This window comes from Pelodiscus sinensis, chromosome 7, assembly GCF_052426305.1.
Source record: "Pelodiscus sinensis isolate ZL-2025 chromosome 7, ASM5242630v1, whole genome shotgun sequence".
NCBI classification, from domain to species: Eukaryota; Metazoa; Chordata; order Testudines; family Trionychidae; genus Pelodiscus; species Pelodiscus sinensis.
In genome coordinates, this window is record NC_143058.1 from 41605740 (window position 1) to 41631067 (window position 25328).

A 25328-nucleotide genomic window follows, 5' to 3' on the forward strand; every position below is an offset into this window, starting at 1 on the left:
TCTAAATAGCATTTCCATAGCATCTTTTGTGACATATTCTTAAAATGTTATTTAAGTGAATAAACAAATATATTAATGTGAAAATATTTTTAGAAAGAATATCATGTACTATATCAATCGTCATTCTAGGTATTAGCTCTCATCCAAAGACTTGAGTATAATTTTGTCAGAAAGCACTGACTTGAGTGTTTTTAAAGGGGATAATCAGGAAAGAATCCCACCCTACATATCTTTTCTTCTGACCCATCATACCTTTAGAATGTTATGTGTTATATGCAGAGAGAAATGAGTCATTTATTGTTCAAAGGAGAGATGCAGCTGTTCCGTTTTCTAGTGAGATGAGACCTTACACACTATTTCCTATAAATGGAAAAAGTCAAATGAGCTCCCCTTTCAGCTGTTGTTTTAGCAGCTGACTGTACCAGTGACTTCACTGTGACATAGAAGGGAAGAAAAGCCTGCTTTATTTTTATATATATATATATATATATATATATATATATATATATATATATATAATTACATAAATATTTAAAACTTTAATGAAATGAAATCTTGTTTATAACAAATGTATTTATAAAAGTTGGTGCCCAATTCTGCTCCCATTGAAGTCCGTGGGCATTTTGCTATTGACTTTTGTGGGAGCAAGATGAAACCCTTTGTCACTAAAGCATATTAAGCCAGTTCTGGGTTGTTAAACTTCTACATTTCCTAATTTATTAGAAATATAAGCCTCGCTTGCCTAAATTCTAAAACATTTAACAAAAATAATTTGAGTACCTAATTCACATATCTTTTCCAAACTTGCTCTCCTTACTTTGTGAAACTATTAACAGATTGTACAAAGCTGCTTTTTCTCAATTTGTAGTTTTGTGAGAATTCTCACTGATGAAAGAATTTTCTTGTAATGGCATTCATTTAAAAAAATGTTCTATTCTGTCTCTAATGTACCTGTTGCCTTCATTTTAAAATTGATAGAGGATACTCTGTACTAATGCTATGTTTAATATTATCGTAAAATGAAAACTTAACACAAATACTTTAGGAGTAGAGGAAGTAAATGATAGTATGTTTAGGAAAATAATCGGGAGTGAGAATAACATTTTAAGAATTAAAAAAATTGAAGCTTCATTTGTAAATGATATTTTAAAATAATTAAGTGGAATTTTGTTTGGAGATTTTTTTCATATTTTAGTTTGCAAACAAATTACCATGCATTGTTTTAAGTAAAAATCCAAAAAGAAATAGCTGAAGTTACCTTTTTTGATAATATATGGATCTGAAAAAACATACTAGCACAAAATATTTGTCTCTAATTAATCACAATGAATTTTACTCATAATGAAGTATCCGACATTCACACCGGGCAAAGTCTGAAGTATCTTTAAAAACATTTTCTGTGAGTCAACTGTGAATAGACATAATGTGAATAGACATAAAAGCTGTTAGCTTTCAGATAATACTTCTATTTTAGAGCATTCTGTATTTATATTTGAGATCTGATTCATAACTAAAGACCAGATTCTGCCATCCTTACTCACATTGAGTAATACCTTACTCTGCAAGTTTCAGTGATTAAATGTGTGTGATTGCCTTGACTAAAAGCAACAGTTGCTTCTTTCAGTCTATGACAGCTGCAAGAGCAACTCTTCTTTCCACACCTTCCACCCTAAATTCCAACTTGTTAGAGGCTGTACCTATATTTAGTTGGCAGGATTAAATTACAGAGACTTCAGGCTGGGCAAAGCACACTGATCTGCCTTTTTACAGATAGACCTTAGTGCCGACAACAGCTAAACCTTTCAGTTCCACCTTACACGCCCATATTATTCACAAAATGGATTCCCAAAGGGAACTCACTGAAGAGCTTCGACTTTACCAATCCACGCTTCTTCAGGATGGCCTCAAGGAACTCCTGGATGAGAAAAAGTTTGTTGATTGCTATCTAAAAGCTGGTGACAAAAGCTTACCTTGCCACAGATTGATTTTATCAGCTTGTAGTCCTTATTTCCGTGAGTATTTTTTATCTGAGCAAAGTGAAGACAAAAAAAAGGAGGTAGTTCTAGACAATGTGGACCCCAGCATTCTGGATATGATTGTCAAGTACCTTTACTCTGCAAGTATTGATCTCAATGATTCTAATGTGCAAGATATTTTTGCTTTGGCCAGCCGCTTTCAGATCCCTTCTGTATTCACTGTGTGTGTCTCCTATCTTCAGAAAAGACTTGCTGTTGGTAATTGTCTAGCTATTCTTCGATTAGGTCTCCTTCTTGACTGTCCAAGACTTGCATTGTCTGCCCGTGACTTTGTGTCAGACCACTTTGTGCAGATTTGCAAAGAAGAGGACTTCATGCAGCTTGCCCCCCATGAGCTCATCTCAGTTATTTTACCTGACAGCTTAAATGTAGAAAAGGAAGAAGTGGTATTTGAAGCAGTAATGAAATGGATCCGAACAGACAAAGAGAATAGAATAAAGAGCCTGGGAGAAGTTTTTGACTGCATTCGTTTTCGTCTTATGTCAGAAAAATACTTCAAGGAGCATGTTGAGAAGGATGATATAATTAAAAGCAGTTCAGATCTTCAGAAAAAGATCAAAGTGATTAAGGATGCCTTTGCTGGAAAATTACCCGAACCTGCAGTAAGCAAAGGAAAGTCAGGTGAAGGGGAAGTAAATGGTGATGTAGGGGATGAAGATTTACTCCCTGGATACCTCAATGACATTCCAAGACATGGTATGTTTGTCAAAGACCTTATTCTTCTGGTCAATGACACTGCTGCAGTAGCTTATGACCCTGTAGAGAATGAATGTTACTTGGCAGCACTGGCAGAACAGATTCCCAGAAATCATTCTAGCATAGTCACCAAACAAAATCAGGTCTATGTCGTCGGAGGATTGTATGTGGATGAGGAGAACAAGGATCAGCCTTTACAATCATACTTCTTCCAGGTATAAGCCTCATATTCATTGGTACACTATGGTGTTAGCACTGCATGAAAAATAGGCTTTCTGCAAGTTACTGAAGAGTATTTAGGTTTAACTTTAAATCCAGAATAGGTTAATGTTTTATTTTAATTAATTTCAGTCACATTTTTCCTATACAAGTTTACTGGTTGCTGCTATCTTTGAAATTCCTCCCAGGCAGCATAGTCCATTAGGGACAAATGTCATCTCATTCTTGACTTTTAACAGATGCCTTACTGGCAGATTTCTATATTGAATTGATTCCTATTAAAGCCAAAACTTTTCTTAAAATATTTATTTTGGGCTCATTCTTAAGAGGTGTTGAACATTCAGTGCTTTAAGTGAAGTCCACGGGAATTGCATGTTCTCTGCATCATTCACAATTAAGGCCGAGGGGAGTTCTTAAAGTTAGGTAACATGTTTTGGTCACATTAGGCCAATTTTTCAAAGATATTTAGGCACCTAAAGATGCACTTAGTGGGATTTTCAGAAGTGCCCAGAATGTTTACTCCTATCAGTTTTGATCAGAGGTGCATAGGCATTTTTAAAAATCCCATTAGGCATCTATCTGCATCTTTTGGTTCATGAATACTTTTAAAAATATGGCTCTTAGTTAACCAATTTAACTTTTTTTTCACCCTAAAACATCAGTAGACATCCTACCATGTTGTAGGCTGACAAATTTCCAAAGTTGTAAAGCTTTGGTAATTTGGGATGTCAGAGTACACAACCTTCTTAAATTAGCTCATGCTCAAAATATTTTATTTCAACCTATAGTGAAGGTATACATTCAAATCCATATATATTTAAGTTTTATTAATACAAACTATAGATAAGCCTTAACTATAGTGGCATCAGATATAAAAAAAATTAGCAACACAAAAAGTTCTTGGGGTATATTTATATCAAACATATCCTGGGCATTTTAGATACATAGCTGCATGTTGTACCCTTGGACATTTTGCCTGTCTCTTGATTTATTGGATGGTAAACAAATCCTTGACTTCAGTGGAGCATTAGCCTGAGTACAAGATCAGATCTTTTGTTCACATATAGTACAGCAAGGCAATACTTTACATAATTTTAAAGTAATTGGCATATGTTGAAAATAGCAATTATTGACATTGTTTCACAGAGCTATCAGTTGAAGAGAATGAGCCTGGTATACATTTTGAGAGAACAGTTTTCTAGAGAGAGATTACATTGGAACCGGTTCATTTTGCTACATAGATATCAAGTACTAAATTATCAAACACATAAAAAAGTTGCTACCAAAATTTGCTTGTGGTGCGTTACATTAGATTACTTCCTGAAACCAATCTAGAATTAGATAACTGAATTATTAGGCTATAATTGCATCAAGAGATTTTTAATGACACATATACCACAGGAATGAGGCTAATAATTGACAGAACTCTCTCTCTTTTTTTAAAAACATCTTTCCCTTGTCTGTGCCCTGAATTTCTGCTACTTTCCTGTCCCTCTCCCACTCATCCATCCCATTGCTAGTACAATGGGCTGCTGCTGTGGCTCACTGCTAGAATCTCTCTACACTGTCAGCTTGGTGATTGCTTCTTTCAGAGTTTTAACATGGCATCTACAACATTTCCACTCCTCATAGGTCCCTGCTTCACCACTTCCACCTCATTATGTTACCCCTTCATTAAGTGCCTGTCAAAGTGGGAGAAAACTGAGCTACCACCCATCAAGGAGTTTGTCCCTAAGTATGCGTTACTATCAGAGTTAACATACAAAAGGAAATCCCCTGTATCAGTTAAACTCCTGATTCACTGATTATATTATCAACTCTAATGAATAGGATACGAGGTTCTGCCTGAACTGGCTTAAACTACCTGAGGAATCTGTCCAGGAATTCTCAAGTTCCACTGCAGCAAATAAACTGTATACCAACAGGAAGAAACTAGTGGGTTTTGGAACCAGAAGTTTCATAGGAGTTTGACGCAGACTATGGAACTCCACCTGACTACTGTAAGGCTATGTCTAGAATACAAAGAAAAGTCGCAAAAAGATACGCAAATTGCAAACCACAATTAGCATATCTTTTTCCACTTCTCTTTCAAAAGAGGCTTTTCTGAAACTTGGTACATCTACACGATGCCAAATTTCAAAAAAACCTGCTCTTTCAACACATCCCTTCTTCCTCATAAAACAAGGTTTACAGGGATGGCGAAAGAATGCATCCTCTTTTCTGAATATTTTTTGGAAAAGCGGATGCATTTCTTGGACATGGCATTGCTTTTCAGGGATACCTGTGGTATCTCGGAAAAGCACTGCAGTCTAGACGTAGCCTAAGAGCTAAATACAAACCTCACTACTTTGAGCTCTCTTTCAGGCTTGTCACACAGACACACAAAACATCCACCCATATAAAAATCCACTATGGAATTCTCACACTATTTTCTGTAGGCTGGAAATTCCAGGAAGGAAGAAAAACAGACATTTTTAACTGCTGGGGAGGTACTCAGATACTATGGGGGTTGGGGAGGGTATAAGTAGGTGGTAGAAACAAATCAGTCTCATGATCTCATGTAGCGTAGGTCTCTGAAAACATCCTATAGTCTTTCCTCTGTTTCCTTACTGCTTCTCTTCTGTGACTACTTACAGCACAGCAAAAGTGAATAGAATAGAAACTAAATCTTCTGAGATGACCAGTTAGACTAGAGACTTAATCTCACTGCTTCCTTCCTGGTTTGCTCAGAAACCAAGACTTTGTGGGTGTCTGATTTTGTTTTCCTTTAAGTCTTGTAGAAAAGTCACAATTCACCTTTACTCCACTGTGTGCACACTAAAGGAATGTCTACCCCGCAGGGCTAAACTCAAAATAAGCTACGCAACTTGAGCAACACTAATATCGTAACTTAAGTCAAAATGCCTTATTTCGACTTTTGGTGCTGTCTACACAGCAGTTATTTCGCAATAGAGCACTCTTCCCCCAACTTCACTTACTCCTCATATAATTAGAGTTATAGGAGTCGGAGTCAGAAGTCCATTATTTTGAAATTATTTTGAAATAGCAGGCTTGCTGTGTAGATGTGCACTATATTATTTCTGAATAATGCTACTGTGTAAACATAGCTTAAGACCTCACGATCTTGGAAATCACTGTCATAGGAGGAGCACTTTTTTGCTCCAGCAGTGCGAGAGGAAAAACTGTATGACTTTTGGGACATAATGCCTCTGGCTTCTATGGGAAGGGTGCTGGGCAGAGGATCTTGCCTCATCATTATTACAATGTAGGCAGCATTCTCTGCTCATCCCCCATGCACTGTGAAAGGCCATATTTCAATAATAATTAACAAGAAGAAACAAAATGACCAGGAGTATGGGAGATTAAAGAGGAAAAAGTTGGCAGTAACTATTCTGGGGTGTAAAAGTTGGCATACATCAGCTGATCCTAGGACTTACGGGCAGTTAGAATAAATACAATGGGGAACACTATTGATCCACTTACTGCATCTAAATCTATTTCACAGAGCTGTTTGCATTGCGTGGACTTTCCTTATGCACCTTTCCTGACATTGCCTATTTTGATATTCTTTCAGCTGGATAGTATTGCTGGTGAATGGGCAGGCCTTCCTCCACTGCCTTCAGCTAGATGCCTTTTTGGTCTGGGAGAGTCAGACAACAAAGTGTATGTAATTGCAGGCAAGGACCTTCAGACAGAGGAGTCTCTGGATTCAGTCTTGTGCTATGATCCTGTGTATGTTGAAAGTTTACATTCACTGAGCATATTTAAAATAACCCTTTTCCCCATTTACATAGCCTTAATAGTATAATCTTCCAATTCCAGGGCAGTAAAATGGAATGAAACCAAAAAACTTCCACTCAAAGTATATGGTCATGCAACAATTTCACATAATGGGATGATATACTGTCTTGGGGGAAAGACTGATGACAAGTAAGTACCAAATAATTTCATGGCAAATGGTAGCATTATTAGTTGTGTCCTCACACTCAGCCATCAGAATTCCTGTTTATTTGTATCTGGGTGTGGGTTTGGTACATGGAATCACTGTGGATATTTAAGAACAAAATTTACCTGATAATGTAAAACACTATTATTATAGCTACTTGACTTGATTAGCTGGCTTTCTTATTTCTCTCTCATACTATGTTCTGTTGTGCATACATGATTCAATATTGGGTTCTTCACAAAAAGTTTATTCCTAGCTTCTTAGTCATGTTATACACCACAACCACTTACAACCCTCAATTTGCTGCATGCAGCTACTGCAACTCCATTTTTAATTATGCCAAATCATAATACCGTCTTAGCATTCTATTTGGAGCCATACTATGATGATTTCATTAAAGAAAAAAAAAGATTGGGAGCAGGAGTGGAAATAGGATGTGTCTGAGTGTAAAACATTATAGTCTTGAGAAATAACATGAGACACCCTGATAGGGTTACTTGACAAGTGCCAGAGGTGTCTGCTGCAGTCAGAAATTAGCTAACTTCTAAAAGTAGGTTGTCTGCTGTACAACTTGATCATCACTCTACTTGGTGCTGCTGTCTTATTCTCCCAGAGTGAAAGTGATCCTCCAGTTCCAGTAGAAACATGAAATGAAATGTTTGCTCTTCACATATAGTACATAAAACAAAGGTCTCAAAGTAAATCATCTTTTTTTTCGGACAAACCAGGATTAAGATGCAAATATGCATGGAGGAATTGAAATTTTCCAGCACTGAACACTAACGCAACAAAACCACTACCATAGAAGATAGCTTGAGGAAACCCTGACTCTTGTAATCAAGACGTTATGCTATATAATTACACTTTAAAAGTGCTTAGTGCACAAACTGTAGACTTGCCCCATTAGCTTTTTCTTTCTAAAACTGAATACTCTGTAAAAGAATAAAGGTTCACAGTTATTTGTTTATCTTAAACTACACTGTAGCCATAAGCAAATAACCTCTTATCCTGACCTGATCTGCTATATACCGAAATGCTTTAAATACTTTTAAATGCACATTTTTTCCTATCATCTTTAGTCTTCCAGGCTAAGTGACAGTATCATATGTGTTAATGCACACATTGTGATATTTCTATATAATCAACTAAAGCAAAGCAATTATATGATCTTATTGTAGTAATCCTTGTGCTCGGTCCCCTCTCTTTGTTACCATTCCTTAACACAGGTCATCCTAATCAAACTACATGGAACAAAGAGACATTTTTCCAGTATGTAAAACATCATACACATTATGGCACTGTGTAAATAGCATAACATTTATTTACAGTTCTATGGATGTGAATGGGATTTACAGAAACTCACAAGACCTTGTCCATGTCCTAGGGAGTATACAGTGTAGGTAGAAATGAGAGAATTTCAGATCAGGAAAAAGAGGACGATAGTTAAAGCAGCTCAGACACAGACAGAGGTTTGTCAAACTACGCAGCTAGCTTAATGAATTGTGCTTGTATATATTGACTTTTACAAGGATTGAAAGTCCTCATACAGCATTATATGCACTTGGGAGAGCAAATTCAATCAGGAAGATCTACTCTAACATACTAGCATTTTAAAAAACAAAGTGTCTAGCTTTTTTTTTAGCTCTCTTTCCGCCATGCCACACTCACCCACCTTTGTTTAGCCATTTACCTATTGCTGAAATAAAGCTTGAGCAGGAATACAGGAAGTCTAGGTATGTCCCTAGGTACTTTTTCAGTGACTGTATGTTACACAGAAAATCCACTTAAATTAAGTGTCTCTTTAAATATATCTCTCCAAAGGATTTATCGAATGCTTAAGGATATTTAAGGGATGCTTAAAGTTTGTCTTTTTCCCCCACAGGAAATGTACTAACAGGGTATTTATATACAATTCTAAGAAGGGAGACTGGAGAGATCTGGCTCCCATGAAAGTGGCTCGCTCAATGTTTGGAGTGGCTGTCCATAAAGGCAAAATTGTGATTGCAGGAGGTGTTACTGAAGAAGGCCTTTCAGCCTCTGTGGAAGCTTTTGACCTCACCAGTAATAAGTGAGTGCATATCCAGATCATTTGTAAATAATTTTTATTTGAATTTTAGTAACTAAGTTGCCTTATTTTTAATTCCTTTTATTATGAAGAAAATGTTAAAGATTAGTTAAGGTCCGGGGAAAACAATTCAGCATAAACTGCTTCACAAATAATTACTATTGAATACAAAAGTGCCAACTAGATTTTTCAATTTTAAATCCATGCTCTTAACTACAACTTACACACAATGACCATTTGGCTTTGTCTACACTTTAAAGTGTAAAGCGCTGCTGCACGAGCAGTTTAATACAGCAGCGTGGCCATGGCAAGAGCACTAGGACTCAGGGGATGTCTATGCAGCAGAGCTAAAGCTGAATAAACTACGCAATTTGAGCTAAGTTAAAATAGCTTATTGCAGCTTTTAGTGCTGACTACACAACAGGACATCTGAGGAAGAGCACTTTTCCTCCTACTTCCCTTACTCCTCGTAAAATTAGGGTTACAGGAGTCAGAGTAAGAAGTCCCCCAGATTGACATTATGTCGAAATGACTGCTTGTAATGTAGACACGAACTACGTTATTACTGCTGTGTAGACATACCCTTAGAGAGCTCTCCCAGTGCTATAGGTAAATCACTTCCACAAGAGGAGTAGCTAACTGTAGCCTAGTTTATGCTGGTGCTTTACAGCACTGTAATTTGCTGTGACTGGAGGGATAATTTAACATCCCTGAGCCAGAAAGCTGCAGTACAGTAAAATGCCAGTGTAAACCTAGTCTTTATGGTATGTCATAATTGTAATGTGATTTCTGTAAATCCATAAAGCCAAATTAGAAGATATACTGATCTTTCATGTAGTAGATACACTTGAAGCTAAATATATTTTTGTCCCAGAGCAAGTCATATTTAGAATTAAATATAAAAAAGTGGAAGTTTCACCAAAAAAAACATTCATGTAGAATATATTTGGGACTTTGGCTGCTACTCTGACCTTTTCCTATAGAAATGTTTTACGTTGCCCAATGCTTGATAAAAGCAAGTCAGAATATAGGACATTTTATCAATCATCCTTAATACTTTGAGTGGCTCACATACACTTTCATTATGCATTTGAACCTATCTTACCAGGAAAATCTAACACTTTTGTTGCATTTTCACTGCTGTAAGTCAGGAATAACCTCACTGGAGTAAATGGCTTACATCTGTGTGAGAAGAAAGTTAAGGTCGTTGGCCCTATTCAGCAGGATTGGGTTTATCTGTGCAAATATTTTAGTTTTTTCATCCATGATTCTGCATGGGGGAAAACATTGCAGTGGAAAACTCATAATAATGCTAATGAGCTTGACTCTTCTTGCTCCATCTTGTTAATGTTGGTTCAACAGAATGAACAGAAAGTGCGCACACCCCTTTGGAGGCTGCAGCAGGGAGTAATGAGGATCTTCCCTGCATACAGATCTTGAGCAGGCACATTTGGCTTTAATGCTGGTGATGGAGATGCAGAATGTAGTGTTGGTGTGCTATGGGCTTTGTTTTTCTAATGAAGATTGGGGTTCCTAGGTGCAAAGGCTCCTCAGACTAATCCTTTACCCCTGTGTTTCTGCTAACTATAGCTATCAGCATCTCACCTACTTCTTTCATTTTGTTCAGAATATTTCTTACGTGTAGTCTGACTGGTTTTGTTTTGTTTATAAATATCCTACAGGTGGGAGGTAATGCCTGAATTCCCCCAGGAGAGAAGCTCTATCAGTTTAGTCAACTTGAGTGGATCCCTATATGCTATTGGTGGTTTTGCTATGGTGCAGCTAGAGTCCAAGGAATTTGCACCCAATGAAGTTAATGACATATGGAAGTAAGTTCTGTTGCAATCATATTTCCTAAATGGAAACTCACCTTGAAGTTTATAAAATTAGGGAGTAAGTCAAAAATCATTACTCTTTAGTTTTATAAATCATCTATTTATATACATTTTAAGGGACCAATTGCTATAGTGTCTGACAAGCACAATCTTTATGTGCAATGAACTAATACAAATAAATGTAAGATTTGGAGCTGGGGAGAACTTTTACCTTCTGATGAAATAACATAATGTTCTAAGTCACATTCTGCCAGTTGCAGGCTTCAGCAAAGATACATAGAAAAAGGAGAGTGGGGTGCAGTATTTCTTGACCTATTCAGGTCAATAAAGTGAAATACATATTGCAGGCTGATTCTTTGGCTAAAGTACCCTAATGTTACCTCATTCGCAGTGCTGAAAGCCTCTCTCTGAAGTTGCCTAAACAATTTTGAGCTCATCTTGTTCTCCTGTGAAGGATATTCTGATAGATAGCAAAATGGAGATTTCCCTATCCCATACACTAGTAGATAAATGAGTTGTAATCCACATATACACTTCTAGAACAAACTCTCTTAAGGAGAGTTACAAACACACGTTCTAGGGTTTGAATCTCAATCAGCTAAAAGATGTGAAAAATCCCATTTAGCCCAGAACACCCAAATAGTTCAGCTAACTTAAGATGTGGAAAGCAATTGGTGAGAGGGTACAAGGGATTCTGGGAAGAAATTAATTTGAGGACTGTAAGAGGATACTTACAGAATATGCACTTGGAGATTGTTCTGGGGATGAGGGAAGCATGATGCAAGGGGCAAAGCCAAAAATAGCCTTTGTGTTAAACTGTTAGGAACTCTTGACACATGGATTAGTCTCCTTTTTGTGTGTGTATCTGAGGGGGGAAGGTTGAGCTCAAAGTGGCTCTGAAATCACAGTATTCGGTTAATTGCAGGTATGACGACGAGAAGAAAGAATGGTGTGGTATGTTGAAGGAGATTCGCTATGCCTCTGGAGCCTCCTGTCTTTCAACACGTTTAAATCTATTCAAGCTATCAAAGCTATAAACAAAAAGGCTGGGAAATTAAATATCATGAGGGAGTTCTGATTACAGCAATTCTGGTTTTGCTGCATAAAAAACAAACTGCACAGAGATTTATAGACATGCATCTCTTAAATTGTTACTGCAGCTGTGTTTTAAATGGTTACTAATTTTTGTAGATAATAAACCAAAACTAACTTTTCATTCAAAGTTTAGAATCAGAAAGAATTCTGATTGACTGGAATTGGTTTTAAATAAATGAAGATATCATGTAAAGCTCAATCCTTCCACATGTGAAATTCTCATTGAACTAACCAGAGGCTTGCTCACAGAAGGCTTATAGCATTGGGCACTTATCTTGAAATGATTTTAAGAAGTCCTACCACAGATGTAAGAGTTTACTAAGGCCAATTAATTTCTAGATAGCTCTATTGCATTTGTCTTGATATTGATAGGCTGTTTATACAGCTTTATTTTCCACTCCAATCCTATGCACAAAAGTTGCATTGTCTTGCTAGATCTACAAACATTTTATATGTAGCATTCAGAAAACAGTAAGGTTAAGTTTACACTCGCAGCTTCTTGCGCAAGTTTGGCCGTTCTTGCGCAAGAATCTGCAGAGCATCTACACTGCCCACCCCCTCTTGCGCAAAGAAATTTACAGTACGGCGTGGTAAGAACATAAGAACAGCCGTACTGGGTCAGACCAAAGGTCCATCTAGCCCAGTAGCCTGTCTGCCGACAGTGGCCAACACCAGGTGCCCCAGAGAGGGTGGACTAAAGACAATGATCAAGCGATTTGTCTCCTGCCATCCCTCTCCAGCCTCTGACAAATAGAGGCCAAGGACACCATTTTATCCCCTGGCTAATAGCCTTTTATGGACCTAACCTCCATGAAATTATCTAGCTTCTCTTTAAAATCTATTATAGTCCTAGCCTTCACAGCCTCCTCTGGCAAGGAGTTCCACAGGTTGACTACACGCTGTGTGAAGAAGAACTTTCTTTTATTAGTTTTAAACCTGCTACCCATTAATTTAATTTGGTGTCCTCTAGTTCTTCTATTTAGGGAACTAATAAATAACTTTTCTTTATCTGCCCTCTCCACACCACTCATGATTTTATATACCTCTATCATATCCCCCCTCAGTGTCCTCTTTTCTAAACTAAAAAGTCCCAGTCGCTTTAACCTCTCCTCATATGGGAACTGTTCCAAACCCCTAATCATTTTAGTTGCCCTTTTCTGAACCCTTTCCAAGGCCAAAATATCTTTTTTGAGGTGAGGAGACCACATCTGTACACAGTATTCAAGATGTGGGCCTACCATAGTTTTATATAGGGGCAGTAAGATATTCTGGGTCTTATTTTCTGTCCCTTTCTTAATAATTCCTAGCATCCTATTTGCCTTTTTGACCGCTGCTGTACACTGTGTGGAAGTTTTCAGAGAACTGTCCACGATAACGCCAAGATCTCTTTCCTAATTTGTCATAGCCAAATTAGCCCCCATCATACTGTACGTATAGTTGGGGTTATTTTTCCCGATGTGCATTACTTTACACTTATCCACATTAAATTTCATTTGCCATTTTGTTGCCCAATCACTCAGTTTGGTGAGATCTTCTTGGAGTCCCTCACAGTCTGCTTCTGTCTTAACTATCCTAAACAGTTTGGTATCATCTGCAAACTTAACCACCTCACTACTTACCCCTTTCTCCAGATCATTTATGAATAAGTTAAATAGGATTGGTCCCAGGACTGACCCTTGGGGACACCACTAGTTACCCTTCTCCATTCTGAAAATTTACCATTTATTCCTACCCTTTGTTTCCTGTCTTTTAACCAGTTCTCAATCCAAGAAAGGACCTTCCCTCTTATCCCATGGCCATGTAATTTACACAAGAGCCTTTGGTGAGGGACCTTGTCAAAGGCTTTCCGAAAATCTAAGTATACTATATCTACTGGATCCCCCTTGTCCGCATGTTTGTTAATCCCTTCAAAGAACTCTAATAGATTAGTAAGACAGGATTTCCCTTTACAGAAACCATGTTGACTTTTGTCCAACAACTTATGTTCTTCTACATGCTTCACAATTTTATTCTTTACTATTGTACTATTCTGTACTATTGTTTATACTAATTTGCCCCGTACTGAAGTTAGAATTACCGGTCTATAATTGCCCAGATCGCCTGTAGAGCCCTTTTATATATTGGTGTCACGTTGGCTGTCATTAGGTACGGAAGCTGATTTAAGGGATAGGTTACAAACCACAGATAATAGTTGAGCCATTTCCCATTTGAGTTCTTTTAGAATCCTTGGATGAATGCCATCCCAGTCCCGGAGATTTGTTAACATTAAGTTTTTCTATTTGTTCCAAAACCTCCTCTAATGACACTTCAATCCAGGACAGTTCCTCAGATTCATCACCCACAAAGGACGGTGCAGATTTGGGAATCTCCCCAACGTCCTCAGCCGTGAAGACCGAAGCAAAAAGCAATAATTTAATTTCTCCGCAATGGCTTTATCATCCTTGATTGCTCCTTTTATAGTTCGATCATCTAGGGGACCCACAGGTTTTTTAGCAGGCTTCCTGCTTCTAATGTACTTTAAAAACATTTTGTTATTTCTTTTTGAGTTTTTGGCTAGCTGTTCCTCAATATCTTTTTTTGTTTTCTTATTACATTTTTACACTTCATTTGACAGTGTTTATGTTCCTTTCTATTTATCTCATTAGGATTGGACTTCCACTTCTTAAAGGATACCTTTTTGTCCCTCACTGCTTCTTTTACATGGCGGTTAAGCCACGGTGACTCTTTTTTAGGTCTCTTGCTATGTTTTTTTATTTGGGGTATACATTTAAGTTGGGCCTCTATTATGGTGTCTTTAAAAAGTTTCCATGCAGCTTTCAGGGATTTGGCTCTAGTCACTGTGCCTTTTAATTTCTGTTTAACTAACCTCCTCATCTTTGTGTAATTCCCCTTTTTGAAATTAAATGCCAGGGTGCTGGACTGCTGAGGTATTCGTCCCACCACAGGAATGTTGAATGTTATTATATTACGGTCACTATTCCCAAGCGGTCTTGTAACGGTTATTTTCTGGACCTGATCCTGCACTGCACTCAGGACTAAATCGAGAATTGCCTCTTCCCTTGTGGGTTCCTGCACCAGCTGCTCCAAGAAGCAGTCATTTAAGCCATTGAGAAATTTTCTCTCTGCTTCTCTTCCTGAGGTGGCATGTATCCAGTCAATATGGGGGTAATTAAAATCCCCCATTATTATAGAGTTCTTTATTTTGGTAGCCTCTCTAATCTCCTTCAGCATTTCAATGTCAGTATCGCTGTCCTGGTCAGGTGGTCGATAATATATTCCTACTGCTAAGAGAGGTCTTCTTGCGCAAGAGCTATGCTCTTTTTTAACAGGTGTAATCCCTCTTGCGCAGGAGCTCTTGCGCAAAAGGGCAGTGTGGACGCTCGGCAGGGATTTCTTGCGCAAGAAAGCCCTATGGCTAAAATGGCCGTCGGAGCTTTCTTGTGCAAGAGAGCATCCACACTGCCATCGGAGCTCTTGCACAAAAGCACAGCGTGCACATGGCAGTGTGGTCATTTTCTTGCGCGAGACTTCTTGTAGACATAGTCTAACTGAATCTGATATATGAACAAGCCTATTGAAGGTAAAGGTGTATCATGTGGCTTAGGAAACATGCTTCAGCTACTGCAGTACTAGTCATTTTGCAGTCCATCAAAACAGAACTTTACAAACTTATTAGGTTAAGGTTATTAGTCCTACAATTTGACATGCTTTGCTTTTTCTTTGGGTTGCAAAATCCTTGCAATTTTTTTTTGGATATGCTATTTGGCTTATTTATAAACCAGATTCTTCAGTGATGTTTTTGTAAGAGATTTTGAAGATCTGTAACGTAGCACTAATGAACAAACCTCCAAAGATAATCCCTTATCTTGCACCAGCGACAAAAGTGTTCAGAAAAGAAATGGATTTCAATTAGGATTTCGAAATTGTAAAAAGTAAAAATTATTTTAAAAGTCGTAAGATATCAGTCTTAGTAGTGCTTGTTTAGTAATGTCTGCTGCTTGCTAAGTTAGTAATTTAAAAGTTGACTTTTTCTAGAGGAGGCAGGAGTGCAAAACAACAGAGGGTTGTTTTGTGGAAATAATTCTATTGGATTTGGCATCATAAAGTAGTCTCTTAGACTTTTTCTGTTTAGGGTGCAGGTGTGCAAATAGAGGAAGCCTGCAAAAAGGGGCTGGAACTAGGGATGTTAAATATCATGTAATTGAATAGTTGTGTAACCGCATGAACTTTAAGAATTTACACAACTATCAGACAGCTCCTGGGGATGGCAGCCCGTGCACTCCAGCCCCCGCTCCGAGGGAGTCCCCTGCTATTCTGCACTGCTGCCTCACTATCAGAGGCAGCAGCATGGGGTGGCAGGTAGGAGCTGGTCCACAAGGGGAGCCAGTTTAAAAACCAGTTCCCGGCTGCCTGCTGCCCTGTGCTGCTGCCTCTGATATAGAAGCAGCAGTGTGAGGTGGTAGCAGTCCCTGTCCGGGGGGGGAGGGGTCCGAGCTCCCTAGGGACAGAGGCTACTCCGTGGGATGCAGAGCAGCGCCTGGCCATGGGGAGCTCAGATCCCCCACAGACAGGGGCTGCTGCTGCAAAAGGAGCAGCATGCAGTTTCCTCTGCCCTTCCCCCCATCCTGCGAGGAGCACGTGGCACTTGAAAGTGCCATACATTCACTCAGGGAGGGAGCAGGGCAAGGGAAGCTTTGCACAGCTCCCCTGTCCCCAGGCCAATCAAGACTTGGATGCAGCGGAGCGCGAGACGTCTCCTCTTGCCCTGTGAATGGTGTGTGGCACTTTGAAGTGCCGCATTCTCCTCACAGGGTGGGCGTAAGGCAGGCTCAGGCTTTGTGCATGCCCCTCCACCCTCAGGCCAATCAGGGCCTGCGGGTGAGGGAGTGTGTGAAGCCTCTTCCCACCCTGCCAGGGGCATGGGTGCGTAGTGGGAAGGGGGGAGGCAAAGGCGCCCCTTTGGGGAAGCCCAGAACCATTCTGTCCCTGCCCTTTTCAAATTAGGCCCCACCCCTTCTGGGGCAGTCCGGTCCTACTTCAAAAATTTGTGAAGCGGCCCCCAGGCAAAAATTATTGCCCACCCCGTCCTAGAGAGCCTGTCCATCACATCCCCATACCCAACTAATCTATCCAATAGGGTACTGCATGTATAGGGCTCTGTATTCTATAGTAGAAATAAATTGATAAACTGAAGAGAGTTTAGGAAGCACCATAATATGTGGAAGGGGAAATACAGGATTTTTCTGGTGCTATAAAAATCAATGGGAATTGATTCTGTGTTGGATACCTGTATTCCTGTCTCCCACCAAGCTGTAGCTTCTTCAGGCAGCAGGGACCTAGTTGTGCTATTTATGACATGGGAAGTGGCAGTGACGTATTTACACAGCCCTTTCCAGCCTTCAATAACTATGTACAGGCTTTGCATCATCATCTTTATACAGTGAAGAGTCGCATTTATCTTTGTAGCACATGATCGAATATCACATCTCTAAGATGTCACAATACCTTCCTGTGCACCACCCTGCTGGGGAGACAATCAGACTCAACGCATACGACTAAGTCAGCAAGCTCTTGGAATGATTTTTGTTTTAAACTCCAGAGATCTGTGAAAAGCAACAACCCTTGTGAGCCCTACAATTGTCTGCTATGCAACAAATTTCCACGTTTGAAGGGGGAAAAAGAGCTAATTTTGGACATATTTACTAAAATGCAGCTAGAAATCAGTAAAGAAAATATATCAGTGGCTTGGGTTGTATACTTGTTTTTTATCACATTTAAAATTATACAGATGTCCTGCAGCCTTTGCCAAAATACATCCTAGCATTATATTCTTAAAAATATTTTTACAATACATGAGAAAACACCACTAATCTAAGCTTGTATGATTGATAGTAGCAAACATGTCAGGACTGCATGAAAATTAAAAAAACTCAGTATGAAGGTAGCTACTTACACATCAGTACCTTTGTAAGAGAGAGGAGTTACCATGTCCCAAAGGCTTGGGCACCAAAAGGCATTCCAGGATGACACTGTTCAAGTATACTCCCAGGTGTAATCTTTTTGGTTTTCCCAGTAGCACATCAGCAAACTCCTCAGCTGAAGTGAATTGACAGCCTTATTTCAACCAAGTGACCCTGATTTATACCATCTGAGGAAGTGGCCTTATAATTTTAAGAACATCTGTTTACATTTAATCTTTGCTGCCAGCCATATGTTGGATTAATTTAGGGTTTGTCTACATGGGTATGTCCAAAATAGGTAGGGTGTGACTTTTAAAATGCACTAACTATTCCACTCTAAATCCCATATGGACATTTACAGTACATTAAATGTGTCTTTGTGCAGTTTAACACAATACACTTGAAAATTTTAATGTTGTCCCAAATGGTGGTAATTAACATATGGAGTCTACCATCCTTTTTGGCTCTGTATATGGAGGGGGAGGACTGCGTTTGAATAAGTTTTCATATTTCTCAGCACCCAAAAAGCTTTTTGGATTATGGTCTACAGATCAGCCTTATTCCTACTCTGCTATCCATTGTCAGGCCCACCAAGGGTGGGGGGCAAAGGAGGCAACTGGCCTGGGTCCCAGCAATTCAAAAGGGACTGGGGCTCCCAACTACCAACAGCACCTCTACCCTTTTGAATTGCTACTGGAGCGCTGAGGCCTGGCTGCTCCAAGTCCACCCCTTCTGCCTGAGGCCCTGCCCTTTCCAGGAGCAAAGGTGCTTGGAGCCCAGACCCCACTTTGCCAAGAAGCCTGGCAATTATGTCAGCCCCCCCTTCTGCTGTAGTTGAGTCTGCTGTAAAACTTGAACTGTACATATTTCTATAACAATAATTGGGGACCAACTGCAATTGAGGTCTTTGACTGGCACCACAAGATAAAATCATTTTTACTATTTGAAAGCAAGATAAAGTGCGTAATGACATTGGCTATAGTCATTACATCCAAGATGGAAATGAGACAGAGTGCTAGTTTGTTGGGTCTTCGCTTTGTAAGCACACAGGCACTCACATTTCTCACCTGTTTTTCACCACTTACCCAAAATATTCACTGGTGATTCTGCAGGCTTTTTCAGTGTTCTTGGTGTCTGTGCCATGTGCCACAGTCATGGGTAAAAAAATCTTAGATTTCCTCCACAAAGACCAAGTCTGACTTGAGAGACTTGTTGCTGACCAGTATGGCCCTTATTGACAACTATCAATACATGCTGCCATTTAGTACCCTTTAAAAGGAATTACAATTCATTTGTTGACTGTAAAATCTTCTGGCTAGAGACCATCACCCAAAAGGTCACATACAATTTTCACTGAATAAATAACATTTAAACATTTATTCTAGACGAACAATTTGGTAAAGTATTTGGTATTTTATTAAACTTATTTATTGTAAGATCAGTTTTTTTCCCCAAGAGAAATTAATGTCTCTTAGTTTTAAGCTTGATGTTTCTTTCAATATGTTATGTTAGCTAGCTGGAAAAGTCACATATTTAGGAGACTGTGAAGCTCTTTTTTTCAGGACTTATCTCTGGTCTGTTTCTAAACAGTGCTAAAAAGTAACAGCCCTTCCTCAGAGTTTGACTAAAACTGATGGCATTAGTAGACAGCAGTGGTTAGGCGGAAGGACAAAAAAAAATGAAGTGCACTGTTTATGGAGTCCCCAGGATCCTGTTTGCAAAGGTGAGTCCTCCTGTATAGCGCTCCTTTCCCATTCTGCAGCTTGATCAGGAGTGGCCATAGGAGGAGAAGTAATAGCCTGAGTCTTCCCACAGCTATTTCAGATGCCAGGGTAAACACAACCCCACACAGACAGGTACTCTCACAGGGGAGAGGAAAACTTTGCACTTCTATGTTAGCTCAGTTACTTTCCTAGATTCCCTTTGATGTCTACATTCACATACATCACCTGTAAGGAGGTAGCATCAAGTATAAGACATTAATACTGGTAGAAGCAAAAGCAGTATCCAGTTGTAAGACACCTAGCTTAGAGCTGCAGTGGCTAACCCCTGCCAGATGTAAAGGTGTAGTCCCCTTACTAAAGGTGCCTCTGCTTATTTTCTGGGAAGATCCTGTGTGCTGCAATCTAGCCCACCAGACTACAATTCCCATGAACCCTAGAGGAAAACAGGAAGGAAGTGATTTTGTTTTGGGAGATCTGAGTCTCTCCACCTGTGTGGAGGCAGACTCAGCAGCCTATGGACTCTTTCCTTTGTTTTTTGGAACAAAAGGGAGCCAGGCTGCTGTGGAGTTTTTATCCAGTTCAGTAGCTGTTATGTTGCAGTTACAGACTGGGACAGAGAGCCTTTGGAACTGGGATCTGGAAGGCTGCTTTTGATTGCCCTAGACGGGAGGCCCTTTGGCTGTACTTGTGGCTAGAAGCTACTCTGCATCCAGCACACAGATGGAGACTGAGTAACTGGGCATCTTTGGGAAAATGCTGCCTGGGACAGACCTCAGAGATTCAGACTAACTGGGTTCAAAGAGAGGCAGAGAGGCCAACCCAGTGAACCAGAGCTGCTACATAGCTTGCACCCACATACACACTACCTACAGAGAATCTCCATTACAGCTGCAGTTCTTCAAGCGTGCCCACACAAGCAAGAGTCTGGGACTCTGAGTCCAGGGATGTGCACACTCTGGGGTGGGATAAATACAGGCAGTGCAAATGGCAGCTAAATAAAGTTCCTTTTATTTCTGTGTACTTTGTTAATTGATGTTTTTCACTGTTAATTTGTTAAATCCTATTTCTTTAAGTTAAGGTTGTTCATTCTAATGCAATCTATTAGATGTATATTATTTATGATTTGTAATTGTTGTTCTGGAGTTAGATCCAGTTCATTGCTGGAATAAGTTTATTCCTGGGGGTTCCCAAGGCCAGCCAAGTGGAGGCACCACCATTGTACATTATTTATGAGCAAAGGACTGCAGCAAGGGGGTGGATAGGTTTTCCCCAACCAAACAACATCACCACTGGGGTACTCACAATCTCCTTTTATGTCAAGACCATCAAGCGCCCAGGCACATCTGTGAGTGTGACCTGCTCCCTAGTAACCCAGGGAGGAAAAAGGGGGTTACAAGGGAAAGCACCAGAAAGGCATGCTGAGAAAAAGTTTCTATGAAAAGGGAAGCTCACGTGGAGGAGGAGCCCTAACAACCTGGCAATCATAAAGAAAGTGGCTTCTGAGAGAGAGGCTGCTTCTGCACAACACTGCCCACCACACCACCCATATCTGCCTACAACAAACATTCTCTTGGCTGTTCTGTTTCCTTCTGCATCTCATCGCTTTAGGCTCTCTCAACAATCCAAAGTCCTGCTACTCCGGAGACAGTGATGGGCATAGTGTTACCTCCTCCCCTACTATCAAAAGTGAGTATTAGAGATTTTACTATCAGAAGGGACTTCCGATACTCCACCTATGTTTTCAGTACATGTTCATAGTTCTGCCTGTGGATGCATTGGAAAGCCTCTCCCAAACTTATAGAAATGCCATTCTATATTTTGAAAAATTAGTGAGAAACTAACCCCCACTGAAATAAGGCAATGCCCTTCCTTAAGACACTGAGATCTCATGATGTCCATCTCAAACTTAACAATACTGAATATCATGTACTCTCCTGAGCAAAGAAGTTATGTTACTAATATTTGAAATAAAATTTGGCTGAAAGATGTGTTATGTAATATCAGATGCTTGTATTAGTTTTGGAAGATCTTTACCATTTTCTGGATATAATTTGCCTTTAATTTCTGCACAGTTACCCCTTTTATTTGTATTTAATTTTATTACCAATGGGCTGGTCTAATGAGAGCTTCTTTGCAAATAAGCCACATGCAAACCCAACCTCTAGCAAAACCCTTCAGGTAGGCCTACAGTACTCAAAGTCTATTAGATTTTCCCTGCTCCTGCCCCCAACCTTCACCTTAGAAATCATTTAATTTTAATTTTACAGTTGCCATAGCTATAGTTTTATAGTTGCCTCGTGAGCCATGTGTAGTGCAGATTGGGGATCTGAATGGCTGTCACTCTGTAGGACTAGTTTACTTTTTGGGCCCCAAGGACTACTCAGGGAGGCCACAGACATACTCCCTGCACAAGAGGCAGATCATTCCACTCCCCAGAGGAAAATACTCTTGAACCACTAGGTTTACTGCCACTTTAATGGACAGGTACAAAATAGCTGCAGTATGGCCAAGAGAGCCTATTTTCAATACCCCACTGCCATGTATATTGGCCAAAATGGACAGTCTCTACGGGAAAGAATTAATGGACACAAATCAGATATCTGAAAAGGCAACACACAGAAACCTATTGGAGAACACTTTAACCTGTCTGGACACTCATTAATGGATCTCCAAGTCACCGTGTTGTTTCAGGCCAATTTCACAAGTCAAATACACAGGGAAGGGTTGGAACAACTTCATTTACAAGTTTGATTCTTGTCAGAATGGAACAAACACGGATATCATTGGCTCGCACACTACCTTCCACATCCTAATGACTTAACCAACCAACGAAGGTACCAATTGTTCTTATCAGCCTCTTGTGACTTGAACTATCTATTCACTGTCTTTTTTCCCTCCTTTCCCCCTTACTCTTCCTTTATTTATTCTTAGATCTAGACTTTTAATACTCCAGTCATCTGAAGAAGTGGGTTGGGTCCACGAAAGCTCATGATACCATCTACATGTTTTGTTAGTCTTTAAGGTGCTACTAGACTATTCGTTATTTTTAAGTTTTTCTAGTTACAGACTAAGGCTATGTCTAGACTGCAGGCTTCTTTCGGAAGAAGCTTTTCAGGAAGAGATCTTCTGAAAAAAACTTCTGAAAGAGAGCATCCACACTGTGAAAGCACTTTGAAAAAGCGATCTGCTTTTTCAACAGAGAGCATCCATTCAATGTGGATGCTATCTCGCATGTAAACTATGATTACTATGGGCAGAATGGCCACCAAGGCACCTGTGCTTTTTCCTCTTTCCCCTTCTTGCGAAAGAATTCCCTCTCTCCTGTCCACACACGTCTTTTTCTGAAAGAGCTCTTTTGGAAAAAGGCTTCTTCCTTGGAGAAAGATTTATCAATGTAGGAAAAACCCCTCAGTTCTTTTAATTTTTTTTTTCTCGAAAGAACGCAATTGCAGTGTGCACATAATTGAAGTTTTTTCAGAAAAACCACAGTTTTTCTGAAAAAACTCTGTAGAGTGGACATACCTTAAGTTGGCTGTAAGCTTTTATACATTTGGTTAGGATTGTTGCATTCCCAACATTTGTCTGCTTGTAGTGAGATTCTGCATTTGATTCTTATCCATCCTGTTGCACACAGAAGAGTATTCCTCATTTCTAAAGGATGTACTATTGTTTCTTCAGTAACAACACTTCCAAATTTGTGTTTGGTGAATTTCAATGTGTCCTTCCCTGTCTCGGCTGAGGAGTGACAGTGTTATTTTATGATCAAGCTGCCATGGTCACAGTTGTTCGTAAGCCTTAACTAGCTAAAACTTGGCAATAATGTAACATTTAAGTTTCTTTAATCACCTTTTTCAACCTTTGCAACCAGCCAAGTCATTGATAAATTTAGGATTACGTGTCCAGATTCCCAATGTTAAGTCTTATTCGAGATGTCCTAAATATAAAAACATTTCAATGGAGAATAAATGTCTTAAGAATTCAAAATATTTAATGTTACATGATAAAAGTTAAATGTTTATATGAAAATATATATCATGATTGTGTCTCTGTATTACTTTGTTTCAAATATATTCTTTTTCAGATACTTCATCCAGGCATCTTTTGATGATAGCTCCATGGAATTCCATTCAAAGTGAGGAATCTGTAAGAGAGTTTGCAGGGTAACTTACTGTTAACATTTATTTTTGTTAGACACAGTGCCAAAGTAGATATGTGCACACACATAATGCATGGCACCTTTTATTTAATCCTTGCACTCTCCATTTTAACATAGGCGAGGCTGAAAATTTTTATAGAAGATGTAGGTTTTTAATAGGCTTTGTTTCATTTTTAATATTAGGATTCTTACCGCTAAATGTATTTGCCTGATAATAGCTTGCTTTCACAGAATAACAGTGAAGATGAAAGACCAGATGCTCAGGTAGAATAAGATGGCATAGCACCATCATCATGTCATTTCTTATCTGAACTTCAAATGCCTCTAATTAAGGACTAACTCCTCCACAGTATAAACTTGCAATTTGCACCAGTGGAAGATCTGACCCTTAAGTTTTAAAAGCTGTCTCGGACAGGAAATGACATGATAAAAAAACTGTGTAACATACATCATCAGAAGAATACCAAAGGGAGAAAATTAAGGCTGTTCAAAAAACCCAGATCTCTAGTCCTCCATTGAAGCAACCGTGGAAGCAGCTTAGGCAGGACAGGTGTTTTTTCCACTATGCAAGGGTTAGTAAATGTCCATGCCTTGTCTATCCCAGCAGCACCAGTGGAGATTTAGGGGGTCCTAGCATAGAAAGCCCCCACTTGAACTGAAGTAGAGTGAAATTCACAATTTGATTCAGTGCATTTTAATGGATTTTTGCTCCTTTTCAATAGGGCTTGTTTCTACTTAGAGGTAGTTCCAGTCTGACATTCCTTTTAGAATGCAGCAATCACCTACCAAGGGAAGTGGCACTTCCTTTACTTTCTCTGTTTGATTCACTATGCTATAGTGGAGGAAGTGAATACAAGAGTTCTTGACTCCAGTTTTACTGCAGCTGCACCTAGTGAAGAGGAACTGGATGACACACTTGCCATAGCTATTCCCTCTGGGTCTGGAAAAAGACATTACAGAGCTAGCAGAATTCCTTGCAAATACCAGCCAGGTAAGCCCTCTTTTGTTAAAGGCAATATCCAATTTTTGAAGGGGACAGCTTAGAGAATTCCTTTGTACATACAAGTCCCAGTATAAGATACTGGTATTGCAGATTGTGTGCACCATACCTGAACCACCTCGTATCCCAAAATTTCCAGATGTCTTTTTTTCATCACAATTTTTCCTTTGAGGTGACATGAATTTTTGCAAAAAGATCTAGAATCAAGAAACTCCACAGCAATTCTGGTAACAAACAAAATAGTTACTTTCAAATATTGGTAGATCTAGTAATGATCCCCCTTTTGTCTATAATAGTGGTAGCCACACTACCATTAGACTAACCTGAAAACTAAAGTTAAAAAATTTAAAGAAAATTAAACTCATTCTTTGAGCCAAGAGACAATTTTCTTCATATTTACCTAGACAAACATGAACTTTAGATGGTTCCTAAAAGCTTTTCCTTTTCACCTCTCTGGCAATTGCAAAACACGAAAAACGTCAGATCAACATTTCCAAGATAGACCCTTTTGTTGCTTCTCTCTACATAACATTTGTGCATCTAACTACTGATTTGCACATATACAATAGTAAAAATATCCCTGAAAGTCATTTGTC

At 39.2% G+C, this 25328-nt stretch overlaps 2 protein-coding genes across 10 annotated transcripts in view; one reads left to right on the forward strand and one right to left on the reverse strand.

Moving 5' to 3' along the window:
* The first annotated feature begins 1497 nt into the window (after window positions 1-1497).
* KLHL41 (kelch like family member 41) lies at window positions 1498-24908 on the forward strand. The gene is made up of 6 exons (XM_006118182.5): window positions 1498-2947; window positions 6526-6683; window positions 6774-6881; window positions 8780-8965; window positions 10645-10791; window positions 11723-24908. Exons 1-6 carry the CDS (start codon window positions 1838-1840, stop codon window positions 11832-11834), a joined length of 1821 nt encoding a protein of 606 aa, XP_006118244.2. The 5' UTR covers window positions 1498-1837; the 3' UTR covers window positions 11835-24908.
* FASTKD1 (FASTK mitochondrial RNA regulator 1) overlaps window positions 23545-25328 on the reverse strand; it is a 36354-nt gene continuing 34570 nt past the window's right edge. For 8 of the 9 annotated variants that reach the window (XM_075933570.2, XM_075933571.2, XM_075933568.2 and 5 more), the window contains 2 exons: window positions 24842-24956; window positions 23545-23717 (listed from right to left, as the gene is read on the reverse strand). In XM_075933570.2, the coding sequence (XP_075789685.2) occupies window positions 23628-23717; window positions 24842-24956 (205 nt within the window). In that variant the 3' untranslated portion in view covers window positions 23545-23627. The remainder of the gene's footprint in view (window positions 23718-24841; window positions 24957-25328) is intronic. The other variant, XM_075933573.2, reaches the window with a different exon arrangement.